Consider the following 14,369-nt stretch of genomic DNA (forward strand, 5'->3'; position numbering starts at 1 on the left):
CGGTCAATGCATTGTGATGTAATGTCAATTTAAAGATGCTCGTAGATGGAATGAAATCCTGCCACAAATGGCTGTAATGACAAAATTGGCACATTTCGAGATTTTGAAGGTTTATTTGGACGCTTGCTTGGAAAAACAGCGTTAATTTAAATAGCACATGTTAAATGCCTATCTTTCCTGACTTCATTACAGAAAACAAAATTAAAAAATCCATCATTGAATAATTATAATAAATTAATCAAATATACTATTTTAGCCATTTCGACCAATCTGCAGACAAATTAAATCTCAAAAAATGACTAAGTTCAGCTTATTAATATGCAAAATTGATGCCAATAGAAAACCGTACATGATATAAAGGTGCGGTTTTTTTTGCACACATATGTATACAAAGTTCTTTCAATTGACGACAAAAAATACACAAAAAGTAATTAATTATGCAAATTAGGTAATTACAGCTAATTATGTATTTATGATATTATTATGCAAATTAGGCACGAGTAATTTTGGGTTTTTTCAATATTTAATGAGCGCCTGTTCATTCATCATAAATCTTTTAAGTATGATCCTGTTATGAGGTTGAATAAATGAACTGCAGTTAATTATTTAAAAACAATACAAAAAAAATTAAAAGTTTGACATTTTGACGGTGTCTGGAATATAATTTTCATTTTTACTGTAAACATGGTATGTGTCACCATTACTCAAAGCCAAGTCCGAAAAGTAAAAATTAAAATTCAGTTGCAATGAGACTTTAAATTAACATTTTGTCATCTGGATTAACATGGGAGGATAATCGGTCAAATGAACAGCAATTTTACTGTACCGCGTATACAAAAAATAGTATGGCCTTGGACACACACAATGGCTTAGAGCTATTGTGGTTTGGAAAATTACTCCCTAAAAAAAAAAAACATTGATTAATGTTTTGCTTCAACTGGTTTTAGGGAAGTGTTTCATTTGTTGTCGACGGAATTAATTTACATGCTAAGAAAGATTAGTATTTCAGCTAAATGGTGGTAGTTCCTTTACTTCAGTAGGCCTATATTTACTGATTTATGAGCGATCTTCAAAAATCCATAAAAACAGGCAGTAGTTCTTAAACAAAACCATTTTTAATTTGGGGGGACCCGATGGTAGCCTCGGGAAGGCTTCACACACCATATATTAAAAATTCAAACAATTTGGATAAATGAAGCATATGAAGAAATTCATTTATCGACATGGATGTTTTCTAAAATTGGCCAAATTTGAAGCGCGCCCTTTTCAATTAACTGTTATGCTTGCATGCACAGTGTAGCAGAATTATTGTGCAGCCACTGTGACATACCTACTAATAATAATGTTTAACAAAACATTTCTATACTTTACAATGAGACACATTTAAAAGTGACAGCGATTCTTGAAGTACTTTTAACCTAAATTAATGAAACATCTGCTTTGAATGTACTCAATAGTCCAAAAATATATCTCTAATTCTCTAGTTCAGTTTTTATTTGGGGACAGCATCTTCAGTGAGATTCACTAGTACCTCTGTTTAAAGTGTACCATACAGGGTGTCCCATAAAAAATTACCGAGTGAATAAAATTGAATGTAAGTTGAGAAGTAGACATCAAAATCAAAAAATTTAAAATGTAACGGATAGCCTATTTTGTTGTGTATCACATATGAAAATTTTATTTGATTCGGTTGACTGGTTGCGAAGAAATTAACGATTACATAATGCGCACATCAATGCAGTTCATTCCAAGTTTGATCAATAGGCGCTTTTTTCATACTCACTCACCACTTCCTAAAGTTTGTGTGTCTCATTAAATTTAGTCCACATTATCTATTTATAATCCGACGGTGTTATGTTATTCATGCTTTCACTGAAGATGAATAACAGTTTGTCCAAGAAACTTTGATTTCTGTAATTGGAAGCTTTCCAACTTTAATTCTTTAGTTTGTGCAAATATATTATATTTTAACTTTCCAAAGAACATTTGAGCCAAGAATGACAATGATCAAGTGCTTACAGCTTTACGTGTGATTTGTGCTATCATGCAACATGAATGTTGAAGTTTTAAGATTTAAACTTTGCATTACAATTTCTTGGAAATATTTCAAAAACAGTAATGTGTGAGAATTTCTTTTAAGCCAGCTGGAATTCTTTATGCAATAATTCTTTGTGCAACATTTATATCAACATTAACGAAAATATATATTTACAAATACCGAGCATGATCTTACATGCAAGCTTTCATTTTCAATATCGTGCAGGTTTTCTAATTTGAACAAAATCTAAGTAAATGTTCTGCAAGAAACAGATTGTTTAAAAAGAATGAAAAGGATCTCACAGAACAAAATATGAAGCCCATTGACAGTTAACCACTAGTGCGCAATGTGTTGAATGTTCTTTCTTTCAAACTTGGAATGAAGTGAATTGACGCATATGTTATGTAATCGCTCATTTCTTCGCAATTAGTCAACCGATTCCAGTAAAATTGGTGTATAAGATGCAGAATAAGATGGGCTACACGCTGATGTTTAGTATTTTGTATTTTGATGTCTATTTCTCGACTTAAGTCCAAATTCATTCGCCCGCTAATTTTTTCTGGGACACCCTGTATATGTGTATTTCAGTGTTTGTGTAGGGCAGCATGTTTAATGTGACCAGAGAAGATGAGAATAGCTACCAGTGTGGCTCCCTCATGGTATGTGTTGCATGGAAAGAGGGGAAGTGTATGGTTGCATGAAAACTGCCTGCTACCATCTCAAAGGTGTCTGACCACCTGTAATACAAAGGGTCACCATGCCTTGGGCTTTTTCAGCTGCTGCTCTACAAGTTTGTATCACCTCAACGCAACTCAAAAAGTGTTACCAACTTCTTATCTCCGACCGCTAAGACCCGTTCGTCTTCAGACAGGGCGAGTCCATATGGTACGGTCACATCCTTTGTTACACATCCCAAGAAATGGCCCGTCATATCGAATTTATAAATGCCTGGTGATCCACCTGTCCTATCTTTGACAGCATTAGATATGAATACTTCCCCGTGTTCCGTGCAGCATAGCCCACGCGGGCGCCACACAGGCAAGTCGTCCACAGCCAGAACATGTAGCGTGGTTCCCTGACCACTAACTATGTGTACAGTGTTACTGATATGTGAACTCAGGACTATTTTGTCATCTTGGCGCGATGCAGCAATGAAATGAGGCTCAATGGTGACTGGGAAAGATCTCACATGGTTGCTGTTGGATTTGTGAATACTTATAAATTTATGCTGATTTGGCCCGATGAGGAGGTTGTCGTTACTGTCTACAGCTACACTATCTAGCGTGATCTTCATGGTATCTGTTGCTTCCCCATTTGGATGAACTGCTGCAAACTGTTGCACATACCTCCCGCTACCATTGTACTCTTTTACAAACATGGTGTTGTCTGTAACAAAGAAGTGGTTGTTTCCTGTTGCAGCCACACCTCTCGGGAACGATTTCCATCCGGAAGGATTACGCCCTAAGCCTTTGGACGTTTCTAGCGTTGACAGCAAATCGTGTGGAGGATGGTGTTGATGTACGCTAACATTGCCTGAACTGCTGTTATTGGCTACTGCAATACCATTTTTTGCTATGGCAACCGCCCATGCTTTGGTGATTGATTTAGCGCCATCGATTCCCCGTCCAAACCTCGATACCACTTTCCATGTTGAGTACGTATTAATAGAGCCAAGCTCATGAATGGTGAACAATGGTCCTTCATTGGTTTCAAACGATAATCGGCTGATATCCTTTCTCATGACTGGCAACTTGGCTTCCTTCAGCTGTTTCAGAGTTGTAAGCAAAGAATGAAATGTAGAAGCCACTTCAAATTCCGATCCATTCTCACTGACTTGCTTTCCCATATCCAAAGCTGTCTTCAACCTTGATGTTAGTGATACTAGTTTCTCTTTATGTGCATTGATACTCAACTTTCGTTCCTCATAGATATTCTGTATGTGTGCCTGATGATCATTGCGCTTAGCCTCTATGCAAACCTGTAGATCTGCTACTGCCCGATCTGCAGCAGTATCAACTGCATCTGAAGCTTGCTTCACAACCCTTGCCAACTGATTTTCATGATTCTTTACTAAACCCATCTCCTTTTCCACATCTGCAAGAATCTTCTTACAATCATCTGTCAGTCCTTGGATGTTCTGCCTTTGTCCTCTGATGGCATCTTGTACATTCACGTAATGATGTTCTGGACGGCAATGATCGACCACGGTACAGTCCCGACATATCAGGATGCCACAAGTCTCGCAGTAGAACCACACAATCTGTCCAATATGTTTCTTGCACTGCTCCTGTTGTTGCTTGGGATGTTTGAATAAGTTCACTTTACCCGATCGCAGCTCGGCAACATTCACCACCTGGTGACTTTTAAGTACTCTAATGGTCTGATGCATCTCGGTGCATCGTGCACATAAGAAATCGTTACAATCTATACACCTAGAGTTTGCTTCTGCATTACTATTACAAGCTGAACAAACAATCTTCTCTGGAGATGACAGCTTTCTCTTCAAGGCTCTGCGATCCTTCAGCTTGCTGACGAAAAAATTGCCTTTTAATCCCTCAATCCCTTCCGGCGGTACAGGATATGCCTCTTGGCAGGTTGGGCATGTGAGTGTGTTAGGACATTTCTCAGCCCAGGATGTTAGGCATGATCTACAAAATGTATGCAGACAAGGAAGACTCTTGGGGGTGTTGATTTCTGAGAGGCAGATATGGCAGGTCACAAGGTCAAGGGTCATGTCATCATCAGTTGTATTTTGATCAGGGGACGCTCCTCTGGCTGAAGTCTGGTTTTCTGCAACATCCTGTAAAAATAAAGCAAAATATCAGAATAATTGATTGATGATCAAATGACATTCAATTTTTTAATAAACATAATTATGTGACCTGCTAACCACGAAATGAGCGTAAAGTCGCAAGTTGATAATTTTGAGACATCCTGGCTTCTGAGCCGATGTTCTTTGTTAGCCGTGCACCTGTACTCTCCAGCAGTATTCCTTTGTGAATGGCCCATTGTGCCCCCATTTACAAGGACATACAGACATACTATTGCTCTCAACTAGTGCAATATATGAAACAAAGAAACTACAGAATTTATGCTCATTTTGTGGTCACAAACAGTCCCAGGGGGCCACTTATAAAAAGGGTATTTTTTTTCACAACCAAGTGTGATACTTGAGTATCTCGTTTAGGGTACCTTTATTGCACAGATGTTACTAAAAAAGAGTAGCTAAACTCTGTACCAATAGGTGTGTTCATTGCGACTCATAACAGTTAATACTTGCTTAGGTATAAAAACAACTGGATAGTACTTGCTTTGGGTCCATTTTAGACTAATGAAAAATACTTGCTTTGGGTACTTTTAAAAAGTTCTTGTACAAGGGTGATATACAATTTAAAATACAAGTCATCCCTTGGCAAGTAGTCAAAAGCAAAGGAATCTAAACCAAACCAAACCATTTTCAATCATAAGAAGTGTGGAAGATTTTGGAATATCAAACAAAATGTACTGATTTGAGGCCAATTGTGTCAAATTCAACTGAATATCACACATTTTAACATCAACTGGAATTAAACATAAACCTAGCAAATATTTCCAGATGAATTTAACATGGTACTTGGTACTGGCTACAGTACTATCACCCCATACCCTCCGTGTTCAGGGCAATAGGCCCATAGCCAGTACCTCAGAAAGAATAGTTTGCCCTATATTCCCTCTAACCATATAGTATTTCTATACTATTCCCTTTGAAATCTGCCATACCCACATGGAAGATAAAAAAAAGTCTTCCACAGAGCAGTATTTTGAAACCCATACTCCCCCCATACATTACTTTACCTAATCAACAATGACTAGCACAAAACAAGTCCCCCCTTTGAAAAAAGAAAGAAATAAACAATAAAAAAACAACAACCAAAAAACCACATGATATTTGAATTATCAAAGTATATACTACGCTATAACGCAACCAACAAACACAAAACAATAAACATAGATATGAACATAAGGCAAGTGATGTTTTTAAAGCTTGAAAGTCAAGGTCATTCAGTCGATTTTATATGTTTTGCCACAGACAATATTGAAAGTGCAGGTTCCCTGAAAAACATGAAGGTTACTAAGATTTATATGGCTTGTCAGGCTCGTTTTTTGGAATATATCAGACTTATGCAGTACCAATTACAAACACACATTTATTTTAACATTTTGCAAATTTTATACCAAAATATGAAAAAAAAATTGCACCCATAGATTTTCCACTTTTTGGGTATAGCAGAAAAGGGCAACACAACTTAACAAAATATAAATATACAAATGTTGCTTACTGGGCTACTTGCAGATACGATATGATCAGATTCATGTTCTTTTTTCACATCATAGAGAGCTACAATTTCCTACAGAGTCAACAACAATAACATCAAAAGTAGAAAATAACATCAGGGTTCCCACAGACATTCTAATGACTAAATCACTCAATTCCAAACCAACAGGCACCTGTTTCACACACAAGTCCTATGATTGATCTTACAATGTATAACATACTTAAAATTAGAAGCTAAATTTCTAAAAAACATATCCATGTATAAAGTACTAACATTTTTGAGGTCTCAACATTTCAAAACCTACTTGTCTGGTTACTTAGTCATGAATGATGACTTGATTCAGATGCATTAGGGGTGTTTCTAGAAGATGTATTGTTTCTAGAATTGTTTTGGATTAGATGGTCATAAATGTGACTGAAGTTGAATGCTGTGGCCCATTCTAACATTGTTCATTATTTTGTCTCGATCCCTTGTGACAAATCCATATGGATTATGGATTCTTTTACCTATCTGGGATATCTTTCATCTTCTCTTTGGAGGAGCTTTGCTCCCTTCTAGTCGGTAATGTTGTTTGTTGCAGTGACATGATCTGATATGGCTGATTTGTGTTTGGAGATTGGTGAAGTCTATTTGCTCTGGTTTGGATTTTATTTGAGCTTTTTTTCTGTACCTTCCTATTTGTGAGCATCTGATCCAAAAAATTCTAGAAACACCATAAGTGAGTAGTTCGTACATGGATATATTCTTTAGAATTCTGGCTACCGAAGTAAAAATTGACTATTCAAATGAAGTTCTTGCAGAACATACTTCACATCAGCTTCCCTCTCATGGTAATGAACAAAACAATGCATGTTTTTGGTCTCACTTTACCACACTTTGCATTCTCACTTTCTCCTTTGAATATAATTACATGCCTTTGAACCCTTCTCTACAATTGTCATGAAGCAAACCAAATTCCATGACTTTGTCATTTTTTTTTAAATTTCATGACTTTTCAATAGTCTGTGGGAACTCTGCTGTATTTGTTGAAAATAATGACAAAAGTAGGTGAAATGTAGTCAGAGTTAGTAACAAATAATAGATCTACCAATACAACATATTTATAGAGGTAAGGCCTGTAAACAAAATGTTTCTTGCCTTTCAGCTCCAAAATATTTATGGTCAGTAAGTTTGAAAAAGCCTTTTCTTAATTTTTCTAGATCATTATTCATTGTAAACAATTACATTATATGGGTATATGACTATATAAACTATTTTGAGTAAGGGTCTGGTTAGTTAAAACATGACAATTTCAGATTAATGTTTTTTGATTTAATGATTTTGGCATGAACATTAAATAATAAAAAATCCTTAATTTTTTTCTGTTTTATAGCCAAATCACCCTACCAAAATAGGACATTGGTTAATCGGACATTGGGAGTAAGCTGAAGAGTGGATTAATAGAAATTTCAGGCAAAATATGCAAATTAACTCATTAATATTCATAAATATGCAAATAACACAAAACTATACAGCACAAGAGGTGATCATGCTATATCACCCTACCGTACCAAGTTAGAAGTTAATCGGTCATTAGGTGAAACCAAAAAAGTATTTAAATACAAGAGTACAACACGATACATGAAACACAATTAATGGAATGACCACAAACCTGATGAGAGGAGAGTGATATTTATTATAGGTCTTATTATACTTACCACTGCTGCTACCTCTGATAGAGTAGAAGTATGATTTACATCTTGTTCACTTTGTTCCTCTTCTGAAATAATGGGCTAGAAAAGACAAAATATTAGATGAAATAAACATTAGCGCAGAACTCATTGTTTCCACGTATTGACCTACAGGTGAAGGGATAATTTCTCCAATAATAAAGAGCCCCTTGGCTATTCAGAATAAAAAGTGTTTAGAACTAAACTGGTATTGGAATGTTCCCATGAAGGCAATTATTTTTTATCAGTTCATATTTGTAAATTATCCACATTCTCTGAATTATGGTGTTTTCATTTTTATGCTATCAGTATTCTTCTTCCATTCCGTCCCTTTGAATTCTCTAAGTAATCTTGATAACTCTATTGCTTGTATGTTCAAAGTTGGTGTTATTTATAGGTAAGTATTGGTTAAAGCCATATTATAACATTTTCAAACAAAATAGATTAGCATTTCTTGCCATAAAATGTTAGCTTTTACTGTCAGATATATCCCCTTTTATTTTTGAGCCGAACAACTACGGCAAAGCAAAGAAAATTGGAATTTACTACCAGGGCACATGTCGCCAATACGTACCACTCCTTCGGTCATGCTATGGTACGACCCCGGTACCCCAGGTCAACATAAAAAGTGGTAACCATGTGTGTTCTAAATTTCGCAGAAAAGGGGTATTTTGTTGACTGAAATCGCGGACCGCGAAATCGCGAAAAAAGGGGGTATTCTGAGCATTGTCTCCGCAAAATTTTTAAAAAAAGGGGTATTTCACAGGTTCGTTTGATCGATGTCTTCAGCCCTACATACATACTGTGTAATTGCCAAAGGAATCTTGTAAATTCATTCCCTTTCCAGAGATATCGGCAAATATATTCGATTTGTATTTTTTGTCCCGGGTTTTTTTGTCTGTCGACAGACAGAAAATATACAATCCTATGGCTATGGACCATTGAAAATATACGTTTTGGTCCATATCTCGTCAACGGTAAGTCCCGGCGGTAAGTCCGATTTGCGGGAGTACAACAGACACAAAGTAATGTTCATACTTGCACATTTTGTACTTAATATATTAAAATATTTGGAGTCATTGAAAAGGGGTGTCTGGAAATCTTCAGTGCCGCCGACAAGGGAGGATAACCGGGTGCGTTACCCCGGGGCCCGGGGTCCTAGGGGCCCATAAAAATAGAACACACTTTACTATGGGGCAGTAAAAGCAACGAAAAGGGACCTAAGGGCCCGTAATAGCTAAAGAAAAGATACCTTGTAATTAAGGCATAAATTATTATTCTTTGCTTTACTAGGGGCCAACAAAGGTCTCTTTTCTTGTCCATTAGGCCTAAGGTATCTCTTCGTTGCTTTTTACGGGTCCTCCGAGATCTCTTTTGTTTCTTTTTATGGGTCCATTAAGGTTTCTTTTCTTTACTGATTGAGCTTTTTTACATACTCACTAAGGTCTCTTTTCTTTCCTTTACGGGCCTATGATATCTTTTCTTTGCTTTTTACGAGCCCACTACCAATGCATAAAAAGCAAACAAAAGTAGCGGGCCCGCAAAAACCAAAGAAAAGAGACGTGCATTAAAAAAAAAATACAAGATAGCCTTTGAAGCACACACTCTAATAAATATTTCACTTGGATTTACTGTTTGCTTTTGCCAAAATGATCATCCTCGATATAAATCTTCGAGAAATCGGGGGAGTGCAGCTTAATCATGGGAACACAAAATACAAATTTTCGCGCGCTTTATGCCCTTCAGTTTATTATTTGATCATTTACCTTAAAATTGACAATTTTTCCACGCTTCGCACGACGTTTGTTTCAATAAGTTCAATATGGGAGCAAAAGTCGCTAATTCGAATTCCAAATTTTCGGGGCTTCGCGCGCATTTTGTCCTATTCAAGGGTTCATACTTGGATCATTTTAGCTTAAAATTGGCTTAAAATTGACACTGGCATTTTTTCACTCCGCGTGGAAGTTATTAAGAGGACGAGGAGTCCTGCACCGTCATCACTGATCAAAGGGGCCTGTGCGTTCACATTGCCCCCGGGCCCGTAATGGCTCTCGGCAGCACTGGAAATCTTCTCATTGAAAACCTTGAAAAAGGGGGTATTTTTTACCCTGATTTTGTCAGTGATTTGGCAAAAAAAGGGGGGTAAAATCAATGAAAAATCAGTGAAAAGGGGGGTTTTGAAAAAAGGAAGAACACACATGGTTACCACTTTTTATGTTGACCTGGGGTACCGGGGGTACGACCCTTTGTTGTGTATATCACCGTCCCGCACGCCGTGTATGTACTGTGTGTTATGAACATCGTGTATGCGTTCGACTAATAATTCCATCGTAATAATTTTAATTCAGTGAGGGCGTCCTCCTCAACAAATGTTATAATATGGCTTTAAATCATCAATGAGTTATTCCATTTGATATTGGCACACCCATGTGGAAGATTTAAGAATAGTCTTCCACAGAGAGAGTAAGTTTTTCAAATGGAATTGACTAGAGTCAATTATTTTGAAACCCATACTCCCCCTGTATATGGATTTACCTAAATCGTTCACAACTGGAGTGAGTACTTCAAATGGAAGTTACCCAATTGCCTTTTCTACTTGAAACACATACTCCCTCTGTAGAAAACTTCAGTTAAATCTTCCACAGGGGGCATATTAGTTTCAAATGCAATAGCCTAATGCCCTTACCAAGTTGGATGTGGATGGAATATTCTCTTGAGATGTTTCCTCTGCATCAATTTGTTGTGATGAGGTGCTTGGCTCGGTGCCCATTTCTCCTGTATACATGTCCTATAAGTCACAAAACAATGGGATTTGTAAATAATAAGATCATATATCTGTATTCCATCCCACTTTCTTTAATTTCTCTCCATCTTCTCACATTGTCTCCTCTCATTTCTCTATGTCTATTATATTTACAAGCCGACGTCAAACGTCGGCTTGTGCTGTCTCTTCTCAATTCTTTCTTCTTTCTTTCTTTCTTCTTTCTTCTGGCAACCGCAATCAACTGCATGTAGCTCCATAAGGGATTGACAGATTTCAACCAAAGTTGACCCAAATGACCATTGGGCTAGGCCAAACCTTCCATTTGACTTTGACTCGCTGTGACCTTTGACCTAGCTATAATGGTCAAAATGTGATTTCACAAAAATGCTACTCCTTCCACAAATTTCATGCGATGGGGACATGGTTATATCATGTCACTCGACTTTAGTCGGTGTCTATAGGGTGTGCTCAGATAAGAGGTCAAAGGTCATTAAGGGGTCATTTCCGGTCAAAGTCTAAAAATATTCAAAAAATCACTGTCTTTACAAATTACATAGCAGAGAGTCGCGATTAGCCCACATGCATCGCTACTAGCCAGGGTCTTTAGGATGCCTACAGTTTTGGGGTCAAAGGTCATTAAGGGGTTACTTCCGTCAAAAACCAAAATTATCAAAAATGTTCAAAAAAATTGTATCTCAAAATGTAAACAGACCAGAGTAATATAACCATCATACATGAATCAGTGTTACGTGATGTATGCATGGTATTTTTATTTTGGGGGTCAAAGGTCATTAAGGGGTCACTTCCTGTTTTTAGCTAGATAATTTCAAGAATTTTTATCTCGACAACTGAACATAGTAGAATTTTTTAATTAAAACTGGAACAATGCATTTTGTCGGTGTACATAAGGTTTTTTTTTCATTGAGGGCAAAAGGTGATTAAGGGGGTCAAAAGGTCAATCAAAAATTTTCAAAAAATCAAAATCCATGTATAAGTTCCGATTAAGCTGAAATTCACCAGGAATATTTCTTATGACATCCTAAGCACAATGCAAGAGCAGTTGACCCCATCCGTGACCCAGGGGTCAAGTTATAGGGGTCAAATTGCGGCTTGTATTCAGCGTCTGTTGACTCTAGTCCCCATTATCATCTTCTATATTAACCACTCTCATCGTCTCATTTGTTTCTCTCATTCCCTCCCCTCTCTCCTAATTTCCTTATAAATCTACCTATATGAAAAAACCGTATTTGTTTTCAACAAGAGCCAGGAAATGTAACCTCTGCATGTTTTTGAATATGAGTCTTATACCATTTACACTGCTATAGGTTTTATATTATATAACTGAGCAAATAAATGGGAAGAACACTGATCAGGGGTCCTAGTATTTCACAAAAACAATATTTACCTGCCTCAAAAAAACAAAATTCCATGAGAAATATTTCCACTTTACCAAGGTTATGTCAGTTTGTGGACTGTTTAAAATAACTACCTAGAGTCAGAGAAGCAGGGCAAATTCTTTCCATAAGTATGAAATATGAACTCAATTTGTAGACTTTGTAATAGCTTGGAATAATACCTTGTATGCAAGACATGTGTATGCCAAAGTGAGTTGGGTTGCTCAAATTCCACAATTTTTTCTTGACTTTGGCTATTTTTCATTTTCCCTGTCTGAATAAATGGATTTTCATTTCCCTGATTTCCATGCGTGGCTGGAAAAAATGATTGAGAATACCTAAACATCTGAACTTAAAGTTATAGTCCCTGTAAGAACAGGTTGATTAATCAAGGTTGCTTGCAGGCCTTGGAGTAATACAGATTCATTCTACTTACATGTACATTGATATTTGATGCTGTGTCTTCTGAAGTATCTTGGGTCACATCTTGTTGTAACACAGCATCACCATCTGGTACCACCGGCTGAAAGGAGAGTATATTCAACTTCAAATTATTACCGTTTCAGGGGTTACTCTCTGGTAAGTTAAACCCCTGCCCTTATCTAACTTCACCCTAACCTAGCATATACGAACAACCATACTATTGCTTTAATGATGTCGTCTATTCATGTGTAGTGGCAAAAATAATAAATAAGGAAGTTATTTTAAAAAGCAACACCATCACCAGTGCGCTTTCACTGGCTCAACCAGTATCTTCAATGGATGTTATTACTCAGGAGGTCTTTTGTTGCTACTGATGTTATTGAGATACTGCTGATGATGTCACAGGAACCAAGGGGCCACAGCATATTTTTATATGATATCATCAACACCTGTGTTGTTCTGTGAGTGTTACCCATCTTTAGCATAGGAGTTTAAAAATCACTTTCTATTTAATGCTATTGTTTTGTAAAAACATGCCCTGAAATTGAACCCAACAAAAATTAAACACATCTGCGTTTTGGCTTTTTCTTTCCAAATTTTTTCTTTCCACGCTTTTATACCCGGGGGGGGGCACTTCAATTTGAAATGGATATAGGTGTAGGGCTGGCACTTTCGCACTAAGGCGCATTCAGTGAGAGCAAAATGTAAAAAATATGGGGTCATTGGGTGAGAGCATGATCTTTGGCATTCGGTGAGAGCAAAATGTAAAAAATATGGGGTCTTTGGGTGAGAGCATGACCTTTTTTTTAAATGGAATCATTGGGTGAGAACCGAAAAAGCGCCACAGGAAGCTCGAAAATCAAATTTCTAGTTCTAAATGGCTTCAAATTCTTTGTTTTTTCAAAATAAGTAACAAAATCAGTGATAAATGAAAGTTGCTGTTCAAATTGAAGTTATAAGGGTCTTTGGGTGACAGATCAAATGGAAAAATAGGGGGTCTTTGGGTGACAGAGCATGTGTTTGTAAAAAATATATGGGGTCTTTAGGTGACAGCGATGCTGGAAAAGGGGGTCTTAACAGCCCTACATACGTGTCACCTCCAAAGTTGGAGTGCCCCCCCCCCCCCCAGGGTTTTATACAGCAACAACTAGGAGCTGAGACAGGGCACCATTGAACCACACTCAGGGTATGGCAGTATATATCACCATGCATGGCTCATGTGTAAGGCTCATCAACACAATACAGAATAAACTGCAGTATCAATACTTATGGTCAGCATCCTCAAATTGTGCAGTTTATTTGTTAGAGCTTGCTTATTACAGCATAATTACTGTAACGTAGACTGATGTGTTTTTGTAAAATAAAATGAAACGAGATCTGATTGCGTTCGCCTGCGACCGCGAGCATGCACAGCCAGCAGTGACAAATGAGTTATGACCCGAATCTGTGAGAACCGGAAGTGATCCCTTAATTACCTTTGACCCTGCAAAATAATATTACATAGTGCTTAGGATGTCATAAGGAATATTCCTGGTGAATTTCAGCTTAATTGGAACTTATACATGGATTTTGATTTTTTTTTAAATTTATGATTGACCTTTTGACCCCCTTAATGACCTTTGACCTCAATGAAAAAAAACACCTTATGTACACCGACAAAATGCATTGTTCCAATTTTAATTAAAAAATTCTACTATATATGTTTAGTTGTCGAGATAAAAATTC

At 37.0% G+C, this 14,369-nt stretch overlaps 1 protein-coding gene across 2 annotated transcripts in view; it reads right to left on the bottom strand.

The window, feature by feature from the left end:
- Positions 1-1,644: 1,644 nt before the first annotated feature.
- LOC140161206 (uncharacterized) overlaps positions 1,645-14,369 on the bottom strand; it is a 31,602-nt gene continuing 18,877 nt past the window's right edge. Inside the window, exons 6-10 of one of the 2 annotated variants that reach the window (XM_072184657.1) lie at positions 12,658-12,744; positions 10,750-10,851; positions 8,052-8,126; positions 6,358-6,426; positions 1,645-4,838 (exon numbers count right to left, since the gene is read on the bottom strand). In XM_072184657.1, the coding sequence (XP_072040758.1) occupies positions 2,841-4,838; positions 6,358-6,426; positions 8,052-8,126; positions 10,750-10,851; positions 12,658-12,744 (2,331 nt within the window). In that variant the 3' untranslated portion in view covers positions 1,645-2,840. The remainder of the gene's footprint in view (positions 4,839-6,357; positions 6,427-8,051; positions 8,127-10,749; positions 10,852-12,657; positions 12,745-14,369) is intronic. The other variant, XM_072184658.1, reaches the window with a different exon arrangement.

This window comes from Amphiura filiformis, chromosome 9 (assembly GCF_039555335.1).
Source record: "Amphiura filiformis chromosome 9, Afil_fr2py, whole genome shotgun sequence".
NCBI lineage: Eukaryota > Metazoa > Echinodermata > Ophiuroidea > Amphilepidida > Amphiuridae > Amphiura > Amphiura filiformis.